Raw genomic sequence first — 20,383 nt, 5'->3', positions numbered from 1 at the left:
ATTCCCCGGCCAATTGTGGACAATTTCAACAGAGTATCACGACAATTGTGGTTGATTTGATCGCTTGAAATAAAACTGTATTAGATCTGCTTCCCTGACGATTGCAGGACAGTTTCATCAGTATCACGGCAAAGCTACATTCTCCTGCGACAATTTTCATCCGGGGTCACAACAAAGTTGAGTCTTTCATCGTCAGTGGTTTGGTTTTTTTAATGGTCTCCCGAGACCAGCTGGTATAACCATGTTTGAGCGCAAGTCGAAGGAGGTCAAGGAGCCAGTACAGGGGATCAAGTACACGCCCATGACCTCCAACTGCTGGGAATGGCAGGGCATGGACATGGATGCGGATTGGGTGAGTCAAATTGGGGCAAGAAAATTAGAAAATTAAGCTCAATTGAGAGTTCAGTATTTTAATGGCTTAGAAATGGGTAGAAGATTGGTAGATGAACTGCATTCCTCCTAGTCCTTGACCCATTAACTGGGGCGCTAGAACTCCATTTTTGTTGTTAAAATTTTGGTTCGGATTGGTCGTCTAGATCCAAACTAAAAATTCAAAAAAAGGAGTTCTAGCACCCCAGTTTACTTGGTCTACATGTTTGTACATATTCCTCCATTCTTCCACTTAATATGAAAGTTCATACTCGCTCGCATATTGTCGCCACACATTTCTCAAGTTATGGCTCTGTAACTGGCTCACTATTTTATGTAGTTTCCAGGTATTGAGATTTCAAATCATACTCATAAATTAACACCCCCCCCTCCTCCCCCCCCCCCCCCCAAAAAGTACAAAAGTCTTTTATCACTCATTGTCAATATGTGTAAATCTGTCATGTGAAGAGGGGGTTGGTTGTCTTTTTTTATCCACAACTTTGTGTACATGTAACTTAAGTCATTGTACTAGGAGACAATAACATTTGTGACATACATACATGTACATTTGTGTGCTGCTGTCTAGTGTATTTCTTGTCATATAGTATCGGTATATTTAAGAAAAAAAAATGTTTTTGCTGTGTGTAATTATTTATAGTGACCTGCATTTTAGATGAAGTCATCATGTACCGGTTGTCATCCAATAATAGTGCATACATGAATCTAAAATACATAAATATCGCTTGTAATTGGCGTGCTGTTTCAGTTTCAATGAGTAAGTTTGTTATTTTTATCCACACGGTTGGAGGTCATGAATATGCTCCCTGTATACATGTAATGGCAGGAATCATATTTCATATTTTATGCACAGTCCATGTACTGTGTAAACTTGAAGGATACTGCAGCATCAACAGTCATTGTTTGTAAATTACTCTTGAAGTACAAAATATGAATAACTTCAGGAGTCTGTTCTGCCACATAATTTCATTAATAGTTTTATTATTATTTTAGTCTGGCCAGAAATTTTCAAACTGAGGATTCCTCAAAAACGTGGTAAAAAAACTAAAGAAATCTGTGAAAAAAAAAAGTGGGGGAAACTTTTTTCCAGTTTTATTATTATTTTAGTCTGTCCAGAAATTTTCAAACTGAGGATTTCTAAAAAAACGTGGTAAAACTAAAGAAATCTGTGAAAAAGAAAAAGTGGAGGAAACTATTTTTCAGTTACAGGTTTGGAGGAAATCCCAAGTTGAATTTCCTAGGGAAAATGCACAGAATGGGGAACAAAGATAGACTTTTATCATGCTGCCACCATTTCAGTCATGTTCCCTGTATCCAATAGCAGTACTGAATGATAATATTTTTGTATAAAAAGGAACCAGACTATATTTCCTTCCAGCCTCGCTTTGGTTACGTTGATTTGAATGGGAAAAATCAAGATGGCCGCAACATGATAATGGTCTACAGGGACCGAACATGCTGAAAAACCTCCCCACATGTTCAAAGCTGCTTCAAACAAGTTAGATTCGAAATCCAAAAAGGGTAGGGTGTTGAAATTATAAATGCATTAATGCACCAACATTCATTTCGCAGACCACAAATATTTGACGTTGCAAAATCTTACAACAGTAACATCCCACACAAAGTACATCAATGATCCACTCTTAACTCTGCACCAATTACAATTGAAAGATATTCACCCAATCCCATTCCTGTGGTCACTTCACTTGTTCCCAATGCAACCTGAACCCTTCCCTCAATTAATTTGCTGACCACACTAACAGCAGACCCAAATTTGTAACAATGGATCCCTTACCAAACCTTCAAAGTCCAACAATAAAATAAAAGGAAGTGGTATGGCCCATGGGCATTCCAGAAGTGTACTCCTGTTTCCCATTGCTGTAGGTTATTTGATGGGGTTTTTGTTTAGTAAACACAATTGTGAGTGAACAAAGAGTCTAGTGTAATGAAGTGATGAGGCGTGAGAAAGGAGGTGGGGGTTTTTTGTAATGGGGGATCAATACCCACTCCCATTTCTTGTCACTTGCCTGTTGTGTTTATTGTTAACTTGATCAAATGTTTATTTATTGACTGGCATTTAGGGCAGGGTCTGGTGGTAGTCTGGTGTTGTTGCAGATTTTAGAGTGGGGATCAATGTTGTATTGTTCTCGTTGTGCCTTCATTTCACAGTAAATTGTTGGCTTGCATTGAAGACACTGATTGGCACTATTCAAGTAAACGCACAACTTCAGATACTTTCTCCATAGTTCATTCATAATCAAATAGTACAGACAGAGTTTACAGTTCAGAAAAACTGAGTCATATCTAGTTTTTAAAAAGTCTGTCATCCAGTCTCTGTAATGCAGTCTGTCTACACACCAGGGCATAGGACTAGTGTGGGGTGCATTAATTTAAAGGTATTTTACAACATTTGCTTTTGCTGCAATTTTCAGAAATGGATTGATTTGGGGGATAAGTATTTTATAGCAAATATGGTTACACTGACTTGTATAAAATTTAGATACTTTTACTGGAAAAACCAAGAAAAAATATCATTGTCTTGTAGTGTGGTTCCCAGATCCCGCTTCAGATGAAATGGAGCAATTATTTATGAATGTCAGGGAATTGTAAGGTCAGGGAACCAGTCTAGCTGGCTTGTACCCATTCCCAGATGTGTATAACTGATTGCAAACAAAATGTGGGCTAACTAAATTTTGTAAATTGGGGGCAGTATTTGAAAAAAAGCCTGTTTTTGCCAACGATGGTTAGCTGGCCATCATTGGAAATTGTTACAAAAATTCCACCTCTCTTGAAAATGTCAGCACACCATGTGCCACGATTTTTTTTCACAGGATGCTTGAGACTGTCATTCACTAACAGTCCAGCAAGGTATTTCATAATAATTTGGTAGTTGGGGTTTTTGATGTTTTCAAATGTTGTATATTGCCTTTATAAAATAAAGCATGCACGGTCTTAGATTTATTATTTCAGATACAAGCAATTTAATAACTCAAACTTTTCAAGTTAAATTTCCTATCAACAATACATGAAAATCCCTCTTACACCTATATGTTCATACATATTTGCCACAATGTGCAGGCACAAATGTATCTATCAAAAGGCTTTTACAAATTTTAGTGGACCACACACGATATTCCCAACATACATCAGTTATATTCTTTATTCCACTCTAGTCCGAAGGGTATTATGTGATGTGCTCCATACAGATAACAAATGGTTTATTTCCCCCATGGGAAAAACATACATCAAGGCCGGTCTCATCGAAATGCCAACAATTTTGCTATTCAATAAATCATGCCCAGGTATCACTATTTCACACTTTGATCTCCAGTTACGCCATTCAAGAACCAATGAAAATATCAGAGCCTAGGAAATGAAAATATCACAACGTTTACATATCCTTGGAAGTGGCCCATCTGTTATTCCATTTGTCTACTGTTCCATCCTCCAAGAATATTATAGAAGTCGATTTAACCATAGAGAAAGGACACATTTAAATTTTATGGCATAAAAAGCTGTTGGCTTGGTATATACTACCTAAGATAATTGATGAAGGAGTTATCAATATGGATGCTCTTATTAACATGTACAGATCAGTTTTTTTGTCAGAGGTTCAAAGTGTGTCATTTGTTTTCCTAGCTGAACTTTTTTTTTTTTTTATCTATATCTAGCCTGATGTGGAACTTTAGTTTCTCCGAACACATGACATAAAGCGTAATGAAGGAGTATCAAATGCGCCATATTTAGGTCATTCAGATCTTGTATAATATGTAAATTTACGGAAATACAATGTAGGTCTCTTACAAAAAAAGGCCACTGTCCTGCCAAAGTCTTCTATTTCAATTTTCAATATTCATTTCTTGTGACAAGGTCTCAGTTTCACAGCTGATTGTTTTTAAACACATAAATTTATACACCATTATTTTCTACTCTGACATGCAAAGTTGATGAAAGATAATTGATGAAAGAGTAATCAGTATGGAAGAATTTTTGTGAGTGTGTCAGCTCAGCTGCTTCCAGCTGTTTTCCTGATCAACTGACTTTTAAAAAAATTTCAGGAAATTCAGATTGGGCGAGACAAAACGATTAACTGCCAGTACTATGACTTAAAAATTGTTGAATGAGTATTAAAGGGAATATACATCATTTGCTTTTGCTGTAATTTTCAGAAAAGGATGGAATTGAGGGGTTGGAAATATAAAGCAAATATAGTTACACTGACTTTTTGGAGGTTTTGGGTTCGAAAATGCTATAAAAACCAAGAAAAACGATCATTTTCCTGTAGTCTGGTTCCCTGACTCCATATAAGAAGAAACAGAGCAGTTTACATACATTGGGGAATTGTAAGGTCAGGGAACCAGTCTAGCTGGCTCGTACCCGTTCATAGGTTTGTAATCGATTGCAAACAAGTGCAATGGTCAATTGGGGCCAGTATTTGAAAAAAAGCCAGTTGTTTCCAACGCTGATCGGCCGATCAGCGTTGGAAATTGATACAAAAATACCACTTTTCTTGAAAATGACAGTATACCAGGTGCCATAATTTTACAGGATGCTTTAGACTGTCATTTACCAACATCCTATTAAGGTATTTCGCAAAAACTTGGTAGTTTTATTTTTCGATGTTTGCCAATGTTGTATATTCCCTTTAACCTAAGATAGTTGATAAGAGTTACAACATGGATAGACTTATTAGTGTAGGATGATTTTTTTTTGGGAGGGGGGGGCTGGTGTTCAAAGTATGGCAGCTGCTTCCAACTGTTTTCATGACCAACTGGCTCTCAATTTTCTTTTCAGGTAATTGAGCTTGAGCAAGACAGAAAACGAAATACTTTGAGGAATGTGCTACCTAAGATAATTGATGAAAGAGTTATCAATATGATGGGGAAGTGTAGGAGGATTCTTTAGCAGGGGGTTCATAAGTGTGTCATCTGTTTCCAGCTGCTTTTCAGACCAACTGACTTTCAATTTTCTTTTCAGGAAATTAAGATTGAGTAAGACAGAAAACGAACTACTTTGACATGCAAACATTGTTGTTCTGGAATGTGCTACCTTAGAAGATAATTGATGAAAGAGTTATCAATATGATGGACTTATAAGTGTAGTGGGATTTTTTTTAGCAGGGGGTTCATAAGTGTGTCATCTGTTTCCAGCTGCTTTTCCGACCAACTGACTTTCAATTTATGTTCAGAAAATTGAGATTGGGCAAGACAGAAAACTATTAACTACTTTGACACACACAAAAATGTTGTTCTGGAATGTGCTACCTAAGATAATTGATTAAAGAGTTATCAATATGGGGTTTTTTTTGCTGGGGGTTCAAAGTGTGGCATCTGTTTCCAGCTGCTTTTCAGACCAACTGACTTTCAATTTATGTTCAGGAAATTGAGATTGGGCAAGAACTTTGACACACACAAAATTGTTGTTCTGGAATGTGCTACCTAAGATAATTGATGAAAGAGTTATCAATATGGATGCACTGAAGTGTACTATAGGAGGATTTTGTTGATGGGGGTTTGAAGCGTGTCATATATTTCCAGCTGTTTTTCTGACCAACTGACTTTCAGTTTTGCTTTTCAAGAAATGAGATTGTACAAGACAGAAAACGATTAACTTCTTAGACATAATTTTGTTGCCTTTGAATGTGTAGCCTTAGATAATTGATGAAAGGGTTATCACTATGGACGGACTTTAAAGTTTCTGGCAGGGGTTCAAGGGTGTCAGTGTGGCATCTCTGTCCAGCTGTTTTGTTCTTGATGTGAAATAAGATTTGAAATAAGATTCCAGCTGTTAGTCTTGCTTAATGCTTCAGATTGTGGTCGCAGACCTTCCAGGATTTTTGATCAACTTCTTTGATTTCTTTACAATTCTGCACATTTGTTGGTAGAGCGTAGGAATGTACAGTTTCATTTTGGCCTTGCTGTTGTGGTCACACCTCTGTTATGACGTATAATTTAATTTAACTTTGAGCGAGAGGAAATTTAATTGTGACTGATCCTGTGTAACCTTTCTCCTTTCCTGTGGAGAAAGAGCCTCAACGAGGTAAAGTCGAAAACAAAATAATTGTGGTCGGCCATGGGCATACATGTACATGTATAACACGTTCATGTAAATTAATATTGAATTGAATATAATGTTTCTAACTTGACTTCATTATTTTGTGGAAATGTTTTTTGAAAGGATAGTTTTATTTGAACCATGTTTTCTTGAAAAATTTGAAGGATTCTTTCTTGAAAACCCATGAAGGGATGACACAAGCAAAGAAATTGCAAAGAAATCCTTCTCGGTGGATCTATTCAGCACAATTTGCAAGGACTGGTATTTTGTTCTTACTGGGTTTTACTAAGAACAGTTCCAAGTCCGCCAAAATCCATCAATGACTCTGGTTCGCATAATGCTTCAGGACCAAATCCGCCGAAATCCACCACTAATCCACCACTGCTTTAGGTGGATTTTGATGGACTTGGTACTCATGGCTTGCCTACCAAAATCCCCCCAAATGGGGGGATGGATTTTGATGGAGTTGGGAAGGTAGGGTTAAAGGCATATAGGATTGTTTGCATTTGTCCCAAAAGTAAACTTCTGAATTATTATCGAAAAGCTTATTTAGATTAATAAAAGATTGTAGTGGCACTAAACAACCGGTAAAATTATTCCGTCTGGCTTGGTGTCATTTAGAAGAAATCAAGAAATGTAGGTGATTTCCAACAATCAGTCGGTTGATTGATTTAAGAAATAAAGAGTGCCATTTACAAAATCATTTTTCATGATCACATATTGTGCATATTTTATCACTGTTTTCTCGAAAACTGTAATCTACTGAGCTGAAAGTCCAACAGGTTTGGAACGTTCTTCTTTGGCTTTTGTGTGGTGTTATTAGTTGAACAAAATGCATGAAAAGCAACGACCCTTAACCTTTTAAAAGGTCAGGGGTCACACTGAGAACAAACATAACCCCCCTGGGAACTTACCCCACCTTCTTGAAGGTAAGAATTGAACCTAAATCCACCACATGTTGGGTGTTGATGAGGTATCATATTGTCTCATTCAGCACCCATGTTTTTTGCTGTTCTGATCTCCCACGTTTGACCTGTCAAGGTCAACAAAGGGACACACATGCCTAGTAACAATAATGTCTCGGTCCAAACTTTGTTTTGAAAATGGCAGGAGGCCCCGCCCCCCCCCCCCCCCATTTCTCCTCAAGACAGCGGATTCTCCAATATGGCGGATAGATTCTTATAATTTCCTCAACTCTTTGGCTGATACTTTGGTGCCAGTCCAAAGGAGCTCTTGCATTGTACATGTACCATTTCTGCTAGATTTTGAAGTTATCTACAATTTTGTTGGAATCAAATTTAAAAAAAAAATATGTGTTGCACATGTGTGATCAAAAAGTTCCAATGTGAAGGCGGTCTCATCTTAACTACTGTACATTACTGTCTTTAATTGTACACAAACACTATTTAGGCAAAAAATAAAATAGTCCATCTCTGGTCAGTGCGCGCACCTATTTTGAAAACAGCGCCCTCAATTGCCACACCGCCCCAAATTTTCGTGGGCAGCTCGACTCCAAATGATGGAGGTCACCCAGGTAAATGACAGAGGATGTGAGCACACAAAAAGCAACATAGTGCCCACCTTGTCTGTACAATCCATGCTTGGAAGAAAAGAAGAAGTGCATCGCTGCATCGAGTCAGGAACTTTGGTCAGACCAGAGACTGGCGATTTTTAATTTTTTTTTGCCTTAAAGAAATGAAAATTAGACTAATTGTTATGGGTTTGTGTTTGGTTGTATAAAACAAGTGATCATTTCGCATGTCTCCGTAGAACCTCTCATGTGCATAACATTTGTCAATAGTCTCTGGATTCTTTCGGTCTTAAATTTCATATGCCATGCAGGATCTGAAAAGTTAATTGAAACAGTCATACCCCATAAACGTCAGACCAGCTACATGTACATGCAGTTTCTTAAATGAGAATGTAATATCAACCATCACTGTCAATTTTATTGGTTCCCTGGAGTGAAAATAAAAAATTACACATTTTGTTACATTCAGCGTGGCCTCGGCCTTTTGTTGCCCAATTTATGATTGATCACTTTCATTAAATATTCTCCATCAAAATGAAAAAAAAAAAAAAAACCTTGTACAATGTACTTTGTGCACTGCAGTGAGGAATTTGGTTTGCTGTATTTTGCGTGTTTAAAGAAAATACAGAAAGACTCGATGTATATGTAACCACTTCTATTTTTGTCACATTTTAGGCAGGGTCGATCAAAGAGTCACTCCATTTTAAGTATCTCTCAATTATCTTATCCAAGCTTGAAGTGGGAGTCGTTGGATTAAAAAACAAAATTCTCGCTCGCAAGAGCAATAATGGCCACTTGTGTTTGGAGTAGAGATTCCTTCAAGTGGATGGAAGGGTCAGCTGCGCCACACCGTGTTAACACTTTAGGATGAGTTGTACTGTGAATGTAAAGCATGCCATCTTAAGATGCCTTAAGAGATGAAGATGCGTCAAGAGAAGATGCTTAAGACGAGATTCTCATTTCTGAAGGCATTTTGTGTTAGATGATGTAAATTTAGAATGTTGTGTTCACATTGTTTGCTCAGTGCTTTCCATGGCATGTCTGGAAACTTCAGGACATCATTCGGGTGGGACTCGAACCAACAGCCTCCTGATTGCGAGTGCAGATGTTTCACCACTAGGCCATTGAGCTTGAAGATTTGTGGTTCTGGAGTAGGCCTACACCAGATTTTTTTTAATGAGCACCGTGTGCTCAGTGCTTTCCTCAAAGCCTGGGCAGAAAACTTCCAAAACTAACTCGGGTGGGATTCGAACCGACGACCTCATGGTGACAAGTGCAGATGTCTCACTACTAGGCAGCGAAGCTTGAAGAATTTGAAGTCGGGTTTTGCCCTTCGCTGAAATTTTTAAAAAGCACTGTATGCTCAGTGCTTTCCATGAAGCCACTGCAGAAAACTTTGTAAACTAACTTGGGTGGGACTCGAACCAACAACATCCTGATTGGAAGTACAGATGTCTCACCACAAGCCACCAAGCTTGAAAAGTTTGAATATGGTGTTGCCCTTCAATGTTTTTATTATCCTGTACACTTAGTGCTTTCCATGAGTTTGTATAGAAACTTCACAGGCTCTCTTGGAGGGATATGAACCACGACCTCTGGCTTACAAGTGCAGATGTCCTGCCATGTGACGACCGAGGGACAACAGTGTTTGCTGGGCTGCTAAGTGGGCCAGGTAAAGTCTGGTGCACATGTTGCAGGAGGCATTGCCATCATCAATGAGTTTGAATTGAATTTTGTGTCGGAAGATCTTAGTTTTTCGTGAAGGGTGGCACTTAACTGGATGAAGAACTTGGGTTGATGCCGCTCTGCAAGTAAAGGAGTCAAGGACAAGCTTGAACTAATCATGATGGAGCATCTCAACAAGTTTGTTACGAAAACTGCTACAAGTTCATATGATATTTTAAGCAGGCTTTGAAGTTCCTTGTGGGTGATTTATGAGAATGTTGTGAATCACCTGATGGATTGGTTGCCTAAAACTTAAGACTAGCACCCTTTTTGCTTTGCAGGCGATGTATGTATTCTAGACTCTGTGAGACTTTCTGCATACTTTGTCCTGGCGTCAACTCTGGAATAATTTATTCATTAACCGATATTTTGTTCAACTCGCTTCCCTGCTCAACAGGTAGTGCTAGTTAAAATATGTGCACTTGTATCAAAATAGCCCCAGCGCGTCCAGGAAAACCTCGCAAACTTCGTTAGCCTCAGACTTCCTCCACTCTCCAAACTTGCACGCCATTGGCTCTTCGGCAGCTGCACAGGAAGTGACATCACGGACGCCCAAGCGTGAGAGGTGGGGCTTCATTTTATCAGCCCTCTTGCAGTGTTGGACTTGTGTTTGAACAGCCGAGCAGGGTCTCGGGGATAGATGACGAATTGTGTTAACCGTACAACTCTGCTAGTCATTGGTTGAGTCTATCGCGCCACACAAGGTTTTTATGGACAGTCGGCCATCTTTGTTTGAGGCGCTCAGCAATGCTTTGTCCCGATGTCGTCGCAAACGCCGTTCTAATGCAGGGAAAGCGGAGCCTACCCAACAAGAGGGTTAGATTCAAGGTAAGGGAGAAGTCTTGCATTCAAGGAAATTTTTTTGCCTCACCCGGGAAGCGAGAACGGTTGTATTAGTGAAAAATGAGAGCTGCCCGCCAACTTGTGAAATTCTCTTTGTGCAGACTCTCGCACACCTGTGTGTATGTGTATGTTTTTAGGAAGACACAAAATGTGTCACGCAGTCGTGAAAATTAGTCAGTTCCTGGCCGAAGGAACAACATGGTTTCTCTATGGGGTTAAAGAGGATTTGAGGAATTAGGGACCATGCATGCTAGACCACACATGCTTATGTTCAGTAAGAAGTGGACACAGTCCGACAAATTTACGACCTTGTTTTGTTTTAGAGTGGAGAACAAGATTTACAGTACACATGTGGGTCGTTTTATAAATTTGGCATTCAATGTTTTGTGTCCCTGTTACATCTGATATGAGATTTTTTAAATTCAAGACACATTCTTTAACGCCTCTATCTCCAAGAATGATTATGTAAAGCAAAGTACCTGCCAAGAAATGAGCAAACAGTTTGAAGTCAATTTTAATGATTACTTGTGTGGCAACTTACACAGGTCAGGTGTAACATGGACACAACGCTGTCACATTTTTTGACCTCAAATTTATGGAATGACCACGTACAAGGATACAATATTTTTTTTAAGGATTGGCCTTTTTTGTAATAAGACTTATACTGAGAAAGTTGGATATTCCAAAACCATTGGTACAAAAGATTTCAATTGGTATCAAAATAGCAAATATTAAACAAGAACTTATTTTGTTGTTGTTGCAAAGAAAAGAAAACAACCTCGTCTGAGGAATCTCATGTTGAGTTTATGCTTAAAGATACAAACCCTGTGTTCAAAAAAAAAAAAAAAAAAAATCGATTTTTTTTTTTTTTTTTTTTTTTTTTTTTTTTATAAACTTTTTTTTCTCCCAATAGATTTTCAATTTGTACGTTTTATTTCAATGACAAAACTACTTTATCCCGATTTAGGGCATCTGCAGTTCTCTGAAAAAAGGCTTCCAATTATTGTCTGGTAGCCAATTATTCAAATGTTGTAAACAAATTATTCAATAACTAAAGGTTGGTGGATTTTTTTTCTCAATGTCTCTTTCGAAAGTGAATAACTTTTACAATATCGCTAGGAAACAGCAGTTGAAAAAGACCCAAATCTATTTTTTTTTAAGGTGAAACTCGAAAAGAGCTGGGAATAAATCTTTGAAGACAGATTCTATTTTTAAAATTGATGACCCCCCGAAAAAATTCAACCAAATTGTCTAACAGATACCGTGTGAAGTTTTGCCAGATCACTTATCCTGTCAGAGGACACATTCTTAGGATTCTTGTCATTTCCGGGTATAATTTAACATCATAAATCAACCTATAATCTAAATCGAACAAAATGTCTAAGTCATCTCTTTATTTGTACTGTGCTTTCAGTTATCTGTGTTATTTCAGCACTGCAGTGATAATTATAGTTTTCTTGTCTTTTTGTGAAATTAACTGTTGTTCTCATGAAATGAGAACAACAGTTAGTGATCATTGTTCAAGTTTTTTGACAAAATTGTATATCTTCTGTTTCCCTTAAAGGGAATATACATCATTTGCTTTTTGCTGTAATTTTCAGAAATGGATGGAATTGGGGGTTGGAAATATAAAGCAAATATAGTTACACTGACTTTTTGGAGGTTTTGGGTTCGAAAATGCTATAAAAACCAAGAAAAACGATCATTTTCCTGTAGTCTGGTTCCCTGACTCCATATAAGAAGAACCAGATCAGTTTACATACATTGGGGAATTGTAAGGTCAGGGAACCAGTCTAGCTGGCTCGTACCCGTTCATAGGTTTGTAATCGATTGCAAACAAGTGCAATGGTCAATTGGGGCCAGTATTTGAAAAAAAGCCAGTTGTTTCCAACGCTGATCGGCCGATCAGCGTTGGAAATTGATACAAAAATACCACTTTTCTTGAAAATGACAGTATACCAGGTGCCATAATTTTACAGGATGCTTTAGACTGTCATTTACCAACATCCTGTTAAGGTATTTCGCAAAAACTTGGTACTTTTATTTTTCGATGTTTGCAAATGTTGTATATTCCCTTTAATGGATTTGGATGAAACTTGGATGCAGTGACCCTTGGGTGGGAAGACACAATTCTTCATCAGATGACTGAGGACAAAGGTCATGTAGGGGTCATTAGAGGTCATTGTTCAAATATGCTTCAAATTTTTCTTCGTCTACGGAATTTGATAGGTAATTTTCATGTCACTTGGATGGAGTGATCCTTGGGTGCGGGTTCATCACAAGTCTTCTGAAATTGGAGGTCAAAGGTCTTTAGGGGTCATTTGAGGTCGTCGTTTAAGAAGGCCAACAATGTAACTTTTTTTAACTACACAAAACATAGGCATCGACCGCAGAAAAAGGCGACACGTGCGGTCCACAGACCATTTGTTTATTTATTTATTTATTTCTTTTTTGCGGACTGCATCTATAGATTTCATATGTATGTCATTGCCGTAACGTTTTACCTTTCACATCTGTAGTCAACTTTTTGCCAAATTCCATGGGCAGTTAATTTCAACTCTAAACGGTCATTTCAGCTTTTTTTATTGGCTCTTGTTTTTTATTAGCTACCGGTGGCCTGTTGCTGGTGGATGGTGTTTTTTTGTGTTTTTACATTTTTGTATTTTAATCTTTTATGGCCTGAAGATTGACGTAGGATGTCACATTTCTGAAGAGAGAAAAAAATTGATGGTATTTGGCATTTTATTTCATACGGCCGCACTACGAACATGAAAACAGTAACAGTCAGTTTTATTATTTATCACCAGCTGTATATTTATACACATTATGCCGGCAACTGAAAGTGCGCAGCATCAAAAAAGGCAAACATACAGCCTATTTTTAGTCCATTCATCTTTGGTAAAAAATTTCCCCCGTGTGAATTAAAAATTTCATGGGCTATCAATTTGACCCCAAAAGGCCGTTAATATTTTATAAACAGGGGTGGGAGTGTATGACAATGCTTGCTCACGGTTGAAAGATGTTACGGAAGACGAGTACATCGGTGTTCAGGTTGCGAGTCGGCACGGCAATTTGTTGAGGAGAAACGGCAGGGGGTGTGACCCGTATTCTGCAGCAGTAAGTTAGTTGATTTGCCGGGTTAATTCGTCAACTCCAGAAGGCCGGATTGGCTTAGTATCTGCCCTCCTACTGTGGTATGCAGCTGCTGTGAGTGCTCGGCCCCTGATGATACTAAACAGTTGTCAACTCATCATTGTCCTCCTATCATCACCACCATCATCATCATCCTCACTGTTGCCGTGGCGAGGGATGCGATCCCGATGATGTCTTAGCGCTGCGTGAGGTTCCGTGGAGAAGTGATGCTGGCGATTGTTAAGGAGCAAAGCAGGGGTTCAATTTTGGTTTTCTTTCCTCGGACCAGCCTTTTTTTTTATGATGCTTAGAATTTGTTACCATGGCAAAGGGATGCGATCCTGATGATATCTTAGCACTGCGTGAGTCTCCAAGGAGGAGGAGGGATGCTGATGATTGTTAAAGAACAAGGCAGGGGTTCCATTTGGTTTTCTTTCCTTGGACTGGATTTCTTAAAAGTTATGCTCAGGATAAACTTGGTGGTGCAGGACCTCTTGCGAATTTTTGAGAAGGTGAGGCTGTTTCGCTAAAATGAACCTGCAACAGCATCAAATCCTGTTGCAAAATTCAGTTTCTGGTTCTAGAATTGAGTTTTGTGAGACAATTTACTTTATGAGCAGTAGTGTACATGTATGTACGGTATTCAGGAAACTGAATTGTATGTATAAATGTACTATTAGTGGTGCTAAGTGTTGCACACAGTGGCACAAAGTAACATTGAAAAATTGCTATTTTACATTTTGATAATAATTAGTTCCTACATGTACACTGTATATAAAAAATGCCTTAAACAACCATATTACAAAAGTGCTGCACAATTATAGCCCCAGTTCATCAGGGGCCAATTTCATACAGCTGCTTAAGCACAAAATTTGCTTAAGCACAAAAAATCTTGCTTAATAAAATCAGGTTACCGGCCAAATTCCATGCAATTGTTATGCTAAGTAAACAACAGCTAAATACCGGTCACAAGCAATGTACATCACATGGAGTTTTGGCCGGTAACCTAATTTTACTAAGCAATGTTTTTTCGTGCTTAAGCAAGTTTTGTGCTTCAGCAGATCTATGAAATTGGGCCCAGGCCATGAGGTCAGTCTTAAGCAGCAGTTTGAAAAATTTGCATCTGTTCACCAGGTACCATTGCATTACACTCCTACAATTGTAGTAAAGTGTCTTGCCCAAGAACACAAGTACCGTGGTCCTTGTCTGCTTAGAACACATGAGTCCAATACCGTACATGTAATATGGTACTATGTGACTATGATGCATTACATTTCTCTACAGGTCTTTATAAGTGGTACAATATGTTATCAGTTTTCATTTTATTAAATTCTTCTCTTAATGTCTTAATGTGTATTAGAATTAGTACACACACTTTTCAACATATGAACATAACTTTTTGAATTGACACATTTGTAGAGCTGTTAAGTAGGAGGTTTGTTGTTAGCGATGACTGTTCTATCATTCTTGCTGATCTGCTCCTGGAGGTTGGATGTTCGCACCTGTCTCTCTCAGTCAGCATCCTGCTGAGTTCTGCATCTAAACAATGTTGTCCTCCCACTATCTGAGCTTTAATCAAGGTGCACGGTGACCCTGCAGGCGATCAGGGACAGCATTTTCCTGACGCCTCCCTTACAATTGTGCATTTGTACAAAATAAAAATAAAAAAAATCCCCAAAGTAACATTTTGATTTGTTAAAAAATAATCATAATAATGTGGTGTTATTATAGCGCTTTAAGCCAAAGGGCTCAAAGAGCATTGCAATTAATACCCCTGATCATCAGGCCATGAGACCGTGTTTTTTCTGCAGCAGCTCGAGATCAGCGCAATCTGGTCTCTACCTTCACAGGTACTCATTGATACTCCTGGATGGAGAGAGGCAATCGTAGTAAAGTGTCTTGCCCAAGAACACAGGCACCATGTTCCCCGTCAGGTTTGAACCCACGCACCACAGCACATGAGTCGAACATCGTAACCATTGGACCACGGCACTCCAAAAAAAAAAAAGAATTAGAAATTATCGCTCAAAGTTGTAAAATGAAGAAGGCATAAAGTCTTGTCTTATCGTTTTTGTTTGTATTTACTTTCCATTTGGCAGGATCTCCAAGCAGAGATAGAAGCCCACCACAATGTCTTCTCGTCCCTCAACGATGCGGGCAGCACCCAGCTCAAGAGCGGGGAGCCCAAGGAGGAGACGGAGGTCCTGCAGAAACGTCTGGAGGAGATGAACAAGAGATGGAACAAGCTGCAAGGGAAGTCAACGGAGATCAGGTAAGATGTCTTGACAAGCTAACGAGGAATAAGACTTGGATAGGTGCTGTTGTCAAGTCCATCACAAGTCCATCACAACTCTAGTTGCAAATAAAATACAAGTCAATCACAAATCCGGCCGCAAGGTAATCACTAAAAACCAATTCACAAACTCCTGTCAAAAGTAACAGGAGATGAATTCATTTAGAATAGCTCGTGACTTGACTTGGGACTGAGTGACTTGTAATTCAGGGTGAGATTTGTCCGGATGTTTTCTGATTTCAGGATTCTTGGGGAAAAAATGTTGCAGCCTGACGCCACTTCTGTGGTTGTGAACAAAGTCTATGGAGAGTCCAGAACATTTTCTAAGTATTTCCTAACAAAATTGGAAATGTTTCTCAGTCCCAGATTCATGTCTTATCATCATTTTTTGCAATGACTGACCTTTATTGAGATGATATGTGAAGAAACAAGTGGCGTCAGGTTGCAACATTTTTTTTCCGATTCTTGTCATGATTTTAGGATATTTTGTCAGGTTGTTTTTTTTTTCTGATTTCAGGATTTTCAATGAATTCTTCTCAAAATCTGGAATTTCTAAGGTTTTACCATAAAGGTGTTCTTATCTAGACAAATTTATATATATGAAAAGCAATTGGTATTTTGCCTTTAGACAAATTCATATACAAACACACCATAGACCCTACGTTGCTCTGAGATTTGGTTGCCTCAAAACCTCTGGCGATTATTTTGAGGATTTTTCGTTCTCTCTTAATCTCACCCCTGGTCATTGATCTGCGATAGACTTGCGATGGGTATGCGATTGACTTGTGAGGACTTGTATTGGAGTTTATTATAGCATCGCATTGCTGAAAAATCTGGTGTTGTGGGAGGGGGGACATAAGGATAATATTTAATTTTGTTGCTTTAAATCCTCTTTTGTGTATTGGGGTTTTTTTTCCTCGTCAAAAATTCAACTCTCCAAAGCCATGCATTCATTTTTAGGAAAGAGTTTTTGGATATGTATCACAGCGTGGAATTTAAAAAAAGATGGTTCAAATTTTGAGTGCCCTTTTACATGCAGTGACCATACAAGTGATGAGTTTTGAACTTCAGAAATGTACAAACGTTGATCATGATGTGAAACACAGCTGTTGTTTGTATTGGATGCGAATGTGGTTTGATTTGAAATATCTTGAGGACTTCTCCTACCAAGCTGCTCTGACGATCTGATGAAAATTTTTTCATGATTGCTTGTTTTTTTGTTTTTGTTTTCATCCCAATTTCCTCCGTAATCGGTTGTGGAAAGGCCAGATTTAATGGCCGTGAGTCAGCCTTCCAAATAAGTTTTAAAAATGACTTCTTGATGGCCGAGAAATTGCCAAACAAACTAAGGAAAAACTTGTGAAATTCCTAGCACTGAGTGTACTTCATGCAAAACATCTGTCCTCAAAATAAGTTTTGGAATTGCTTCTTGATTGCAGGGGACAGAAAGCCGGGCAAAATCATGAAAATAATTGTGAAATTCCTTCGACTTAGAAGCTTTATGCAAAACATCTGTCCCCAAAAACTTCATGTGTTGACAGGAAACAGATGTTTGATGACACATTCCTGTGTCGGAATCAAAGGAAATTCCTCTCCCGCCAATGTTGATTACTTTTCTTCGTCAACTTTTCCCTTATTTTGGGGATAAATATTTTGAGTTCGTCTTATAACCAACTCCTGTGTGTTGATTTTTTTTTCAGCCCAAAACTCCATGTTGTTTATATCAAGGATGATAAATGCATGCCCAAATTTGAGCATACTTTATGAAACCGCCTTCGAATTATTTTCGAAACATTTGAGGTATTTCAGTTTTATTAGTTTGTGAGTTTTTTGCACTATCAAGCATTGTTGTAACCTGAGATGTGTTTTTAAAGGAAACTGTCAATATCAATTTTGTTGATGAAAATGATTAAAGTCAGTGATTTGACCTACATGTAAGCAAAGATAGACCCCTTTAATAATAATAATAATAATAATAAAGAACTGCTCCATTTCATCTGAAGTAGGGTCAGGAAACCAGACTACAAGAACAGCACTTTATTTCTTGGTTTTTCCAGCATTTATGAACACAAAATTTTAAACAGGTCGGTGTAGCAATATTTGCTATACCATATTCAACCCCAAATCCATTCATTTCTGAAAATTACAGCAAAGGCAAATGTTTTATATTACTAGTAAACTTTGTTTTCAATAAGTTTGTAAATATTTTTGGAAGTCTTGCCCTAAGACTTTACAAGTATCGTTCAACTAAATATGTTCTTACATGTAGTTGCTCCATGAAATCTTTCTCCTCCTGTCCCATGTGAAAGAGATATCATCGCTCATTGATACCAATTTTTTCTCTTTAGGCGTCGCCTTGAAGCCAATGCGGAGGAGTGGAGCACGTTATTAAAGGCCTTCCAGGATCTCCTAGAATGGATCCGCTTAAAGGAGGAGGAGCTAGCCTCCAAGAAACCCGTGGGAGGAGACTACAACACGGTGCAACAGCAAAACGAAGACCACAAGGTAAGCAAAACTGCTAAGCGATTTCTTTACCTGTGGAAGGAAAAGAATGATAATATTGGTTCAAAATTGTTGAACACAAGGTTGACAATTCTGCTTAGCGGTTTAACTTGAACTCTTTTAGTTTCATGGTCATTGCTACACTAGTCTATTCAACCTGGTTCCTCCAATCAGAGTGTTTGAGAGAGAAAATGGTTCCTCCAATCAGAGTATTCGAGAGAGAAACTCAACTTTCCACCTGTTCTCATCCATATACCATCGCAGTACCTAAATGTAGAATAAAAGGATATTCCAACAGTTTTTCCCATGTGCTGTATCTCTTTGGAATTCCTTGCCTGGTGCTTGTTTGCCTCCAACCTACGATCCGTCCTGTTTCAAGAGGAATGTTAATTCCTACCTTCATTTTTCCTGAGTGCCTACTCTGCTGTTTATTTCCCCGGTAGCCCGGTACCTGGAGTGGCTTATAGCCTTGGTCCGGGCGATTTTGCATTAAAACATGAATAATTAAACAAATATTTGTCTGTGGTGAAATATTGCATGCTTTCAAGTGTTCAAACTGGAATGGTGAAAACTTGTAAACAAGAAAGTTGTTGATTTGGGGAAAAGAGACACTGGAAAAGAACACAAAAAAACTAAGTCGAAGGGGAGAGTGTTTGAAAATCATTTTCTTTCTTGACATTTTCCCTAATGCTGGTGAACACTTTCCTATGGATGCAGATGTGAAGCAAATGTGTCGTCGTGAGAAAGCCACATGGAAATGTGCCGGATTTCATTTGTCTTTGACAATTTTGAGTTTACAGCACATTTTTTTGCTGTATCATCGCAAAGTCAAATTCGCTTTTCTGAAGTTTAAATTGTTGTTTTATCAGATCTTCAAGAGTCAGTTAGAGGAGAAGCGTCCCACCGTCGAGCGCAACATCCAGATGGGCCGTCTCTATCTCACCGAACACGGCGCTCCGACCACCGCCGATAACGCCAGCGATGCGGCCACCCTCAGCTCTCGGGGCAGCGACTCCACGGCCAGTCTAGATGAGCCGGCGTCCAGCGCCGAGGACCAAGCCAGGCAGATCGTGCAGAACCTGCGGCAGAGCGTGTCGAGCTTGCAGGAGAAGTGGGCCCAACTGAACGGCCGGACGGAGCACTGGCAGAAGCGACTGGACGATGTCCTAGCGGTAAGCGTTTATTTTCTTTTATGAATCCAGAGATGCCAACCATTACTCTTTTGGAGTAATTATTAGGATTTTAATGCATGTTACTGCTCTTGAAAATTCCAGCTGTCCTATACGCCAACATTGTGGTTACTCAGAAAAGTACTGTGGTTACTCTTAAACTTGACTGTTCTATGTATTTACATTAGCATTACTCTTTGCAGGAAGAATAATTACTATTTTGTAGTCTGTAAAGTTGGCATCTCTGTGAATCCTCGTCCCTTTTTCCCTCATCCCGGCCAACATAACGCTGCAAAATTACCAATGTTGTTATAAAGTGATTAAAAAAAACAACAAAATTCCCCACAAATGTCATTTAGAATCTTTTTCATTGTCTGAGAAGTTACTAAGTAATTTGTAAAGTTGGTTATAAGTTCCTGATCCGATAATCTGGAACTGGTTCCTGACATCAGCGATCAGTACCTGAGTACCCAGTTCTGATGCACAGCCCTAGAACAAGGTTGAAGACAAGAAACCTAAAAAACAACCAATAATGCCTAAGGCCCCCCAAAAAAGTCTCCGGTTTCTGGTAAGGAGCTTGCCCAAAAAGTGGTGCGGCGACGCGGCTTTTTTTTTTTTTACCTGATTATTTTGCTTCAAATGTCGGCTGATGACTGCAAATGGTGCCCGACTAAACTTAGTGCAAATATATGGGAGTCCAGAGAGGCCACATAAAGCTTATTCTCGACCATAACCCAATCTAAAAAC

The 20,383-nt window shown here is 38.7% G+C and overlaps 1 protein-coding gene across 2 annotated transcripts in view; it reads left to right on the top strand.

Moving 5' to 3' along the window:
- LOC119730218 (dystrophin-like) overlaps nucleotides 1-20,383 on the top strand; it is a 74,511-nt gene that overhangs the window by 37,565 nt on the left and 16,563 nt on the right. For both annotated transcript variants that reach the window (XM_038203010.1, XM_038203009.1), the window contains 3 exons: nucleotides 15,772-15,944; nucleotides 18,314-18,470; nucleotides 19,337-19,639. In XM_038203010.1, coding sequence (XP_038058938.1) covers nucleotides 15,772-15,944; nucleotides 18,314-18,470; nucleotides 19,337-19,639 — 633 coding nt within the window. The remainder of the gene's footprint in view (nucleotides 1-15,771; nucleotides 15,945-18,313; nucleotides 18,471-19,336; nucleotides 19,640-20,383) is intronic.

Source organism: Patiria miniata, unplaced genomic scaffold (genome assembly GCF_015706575.1).
Source record: "Patiria miniata isolate m_02_andy unplaced genomic scaffold, ASM1570657v1 HiC_scaffold_22, whole genome shotgun sequence".
NCBI lineage: Eukaryota > Metazoa > Echinodermata > Asteroidea > Valvatida > Asterinidae > Patiria > Patiria miniata.
Note: the sequence above shows the minus strand (reverse complement) of the source record. Positions and strands in the feature narration are given on the sequence as shown.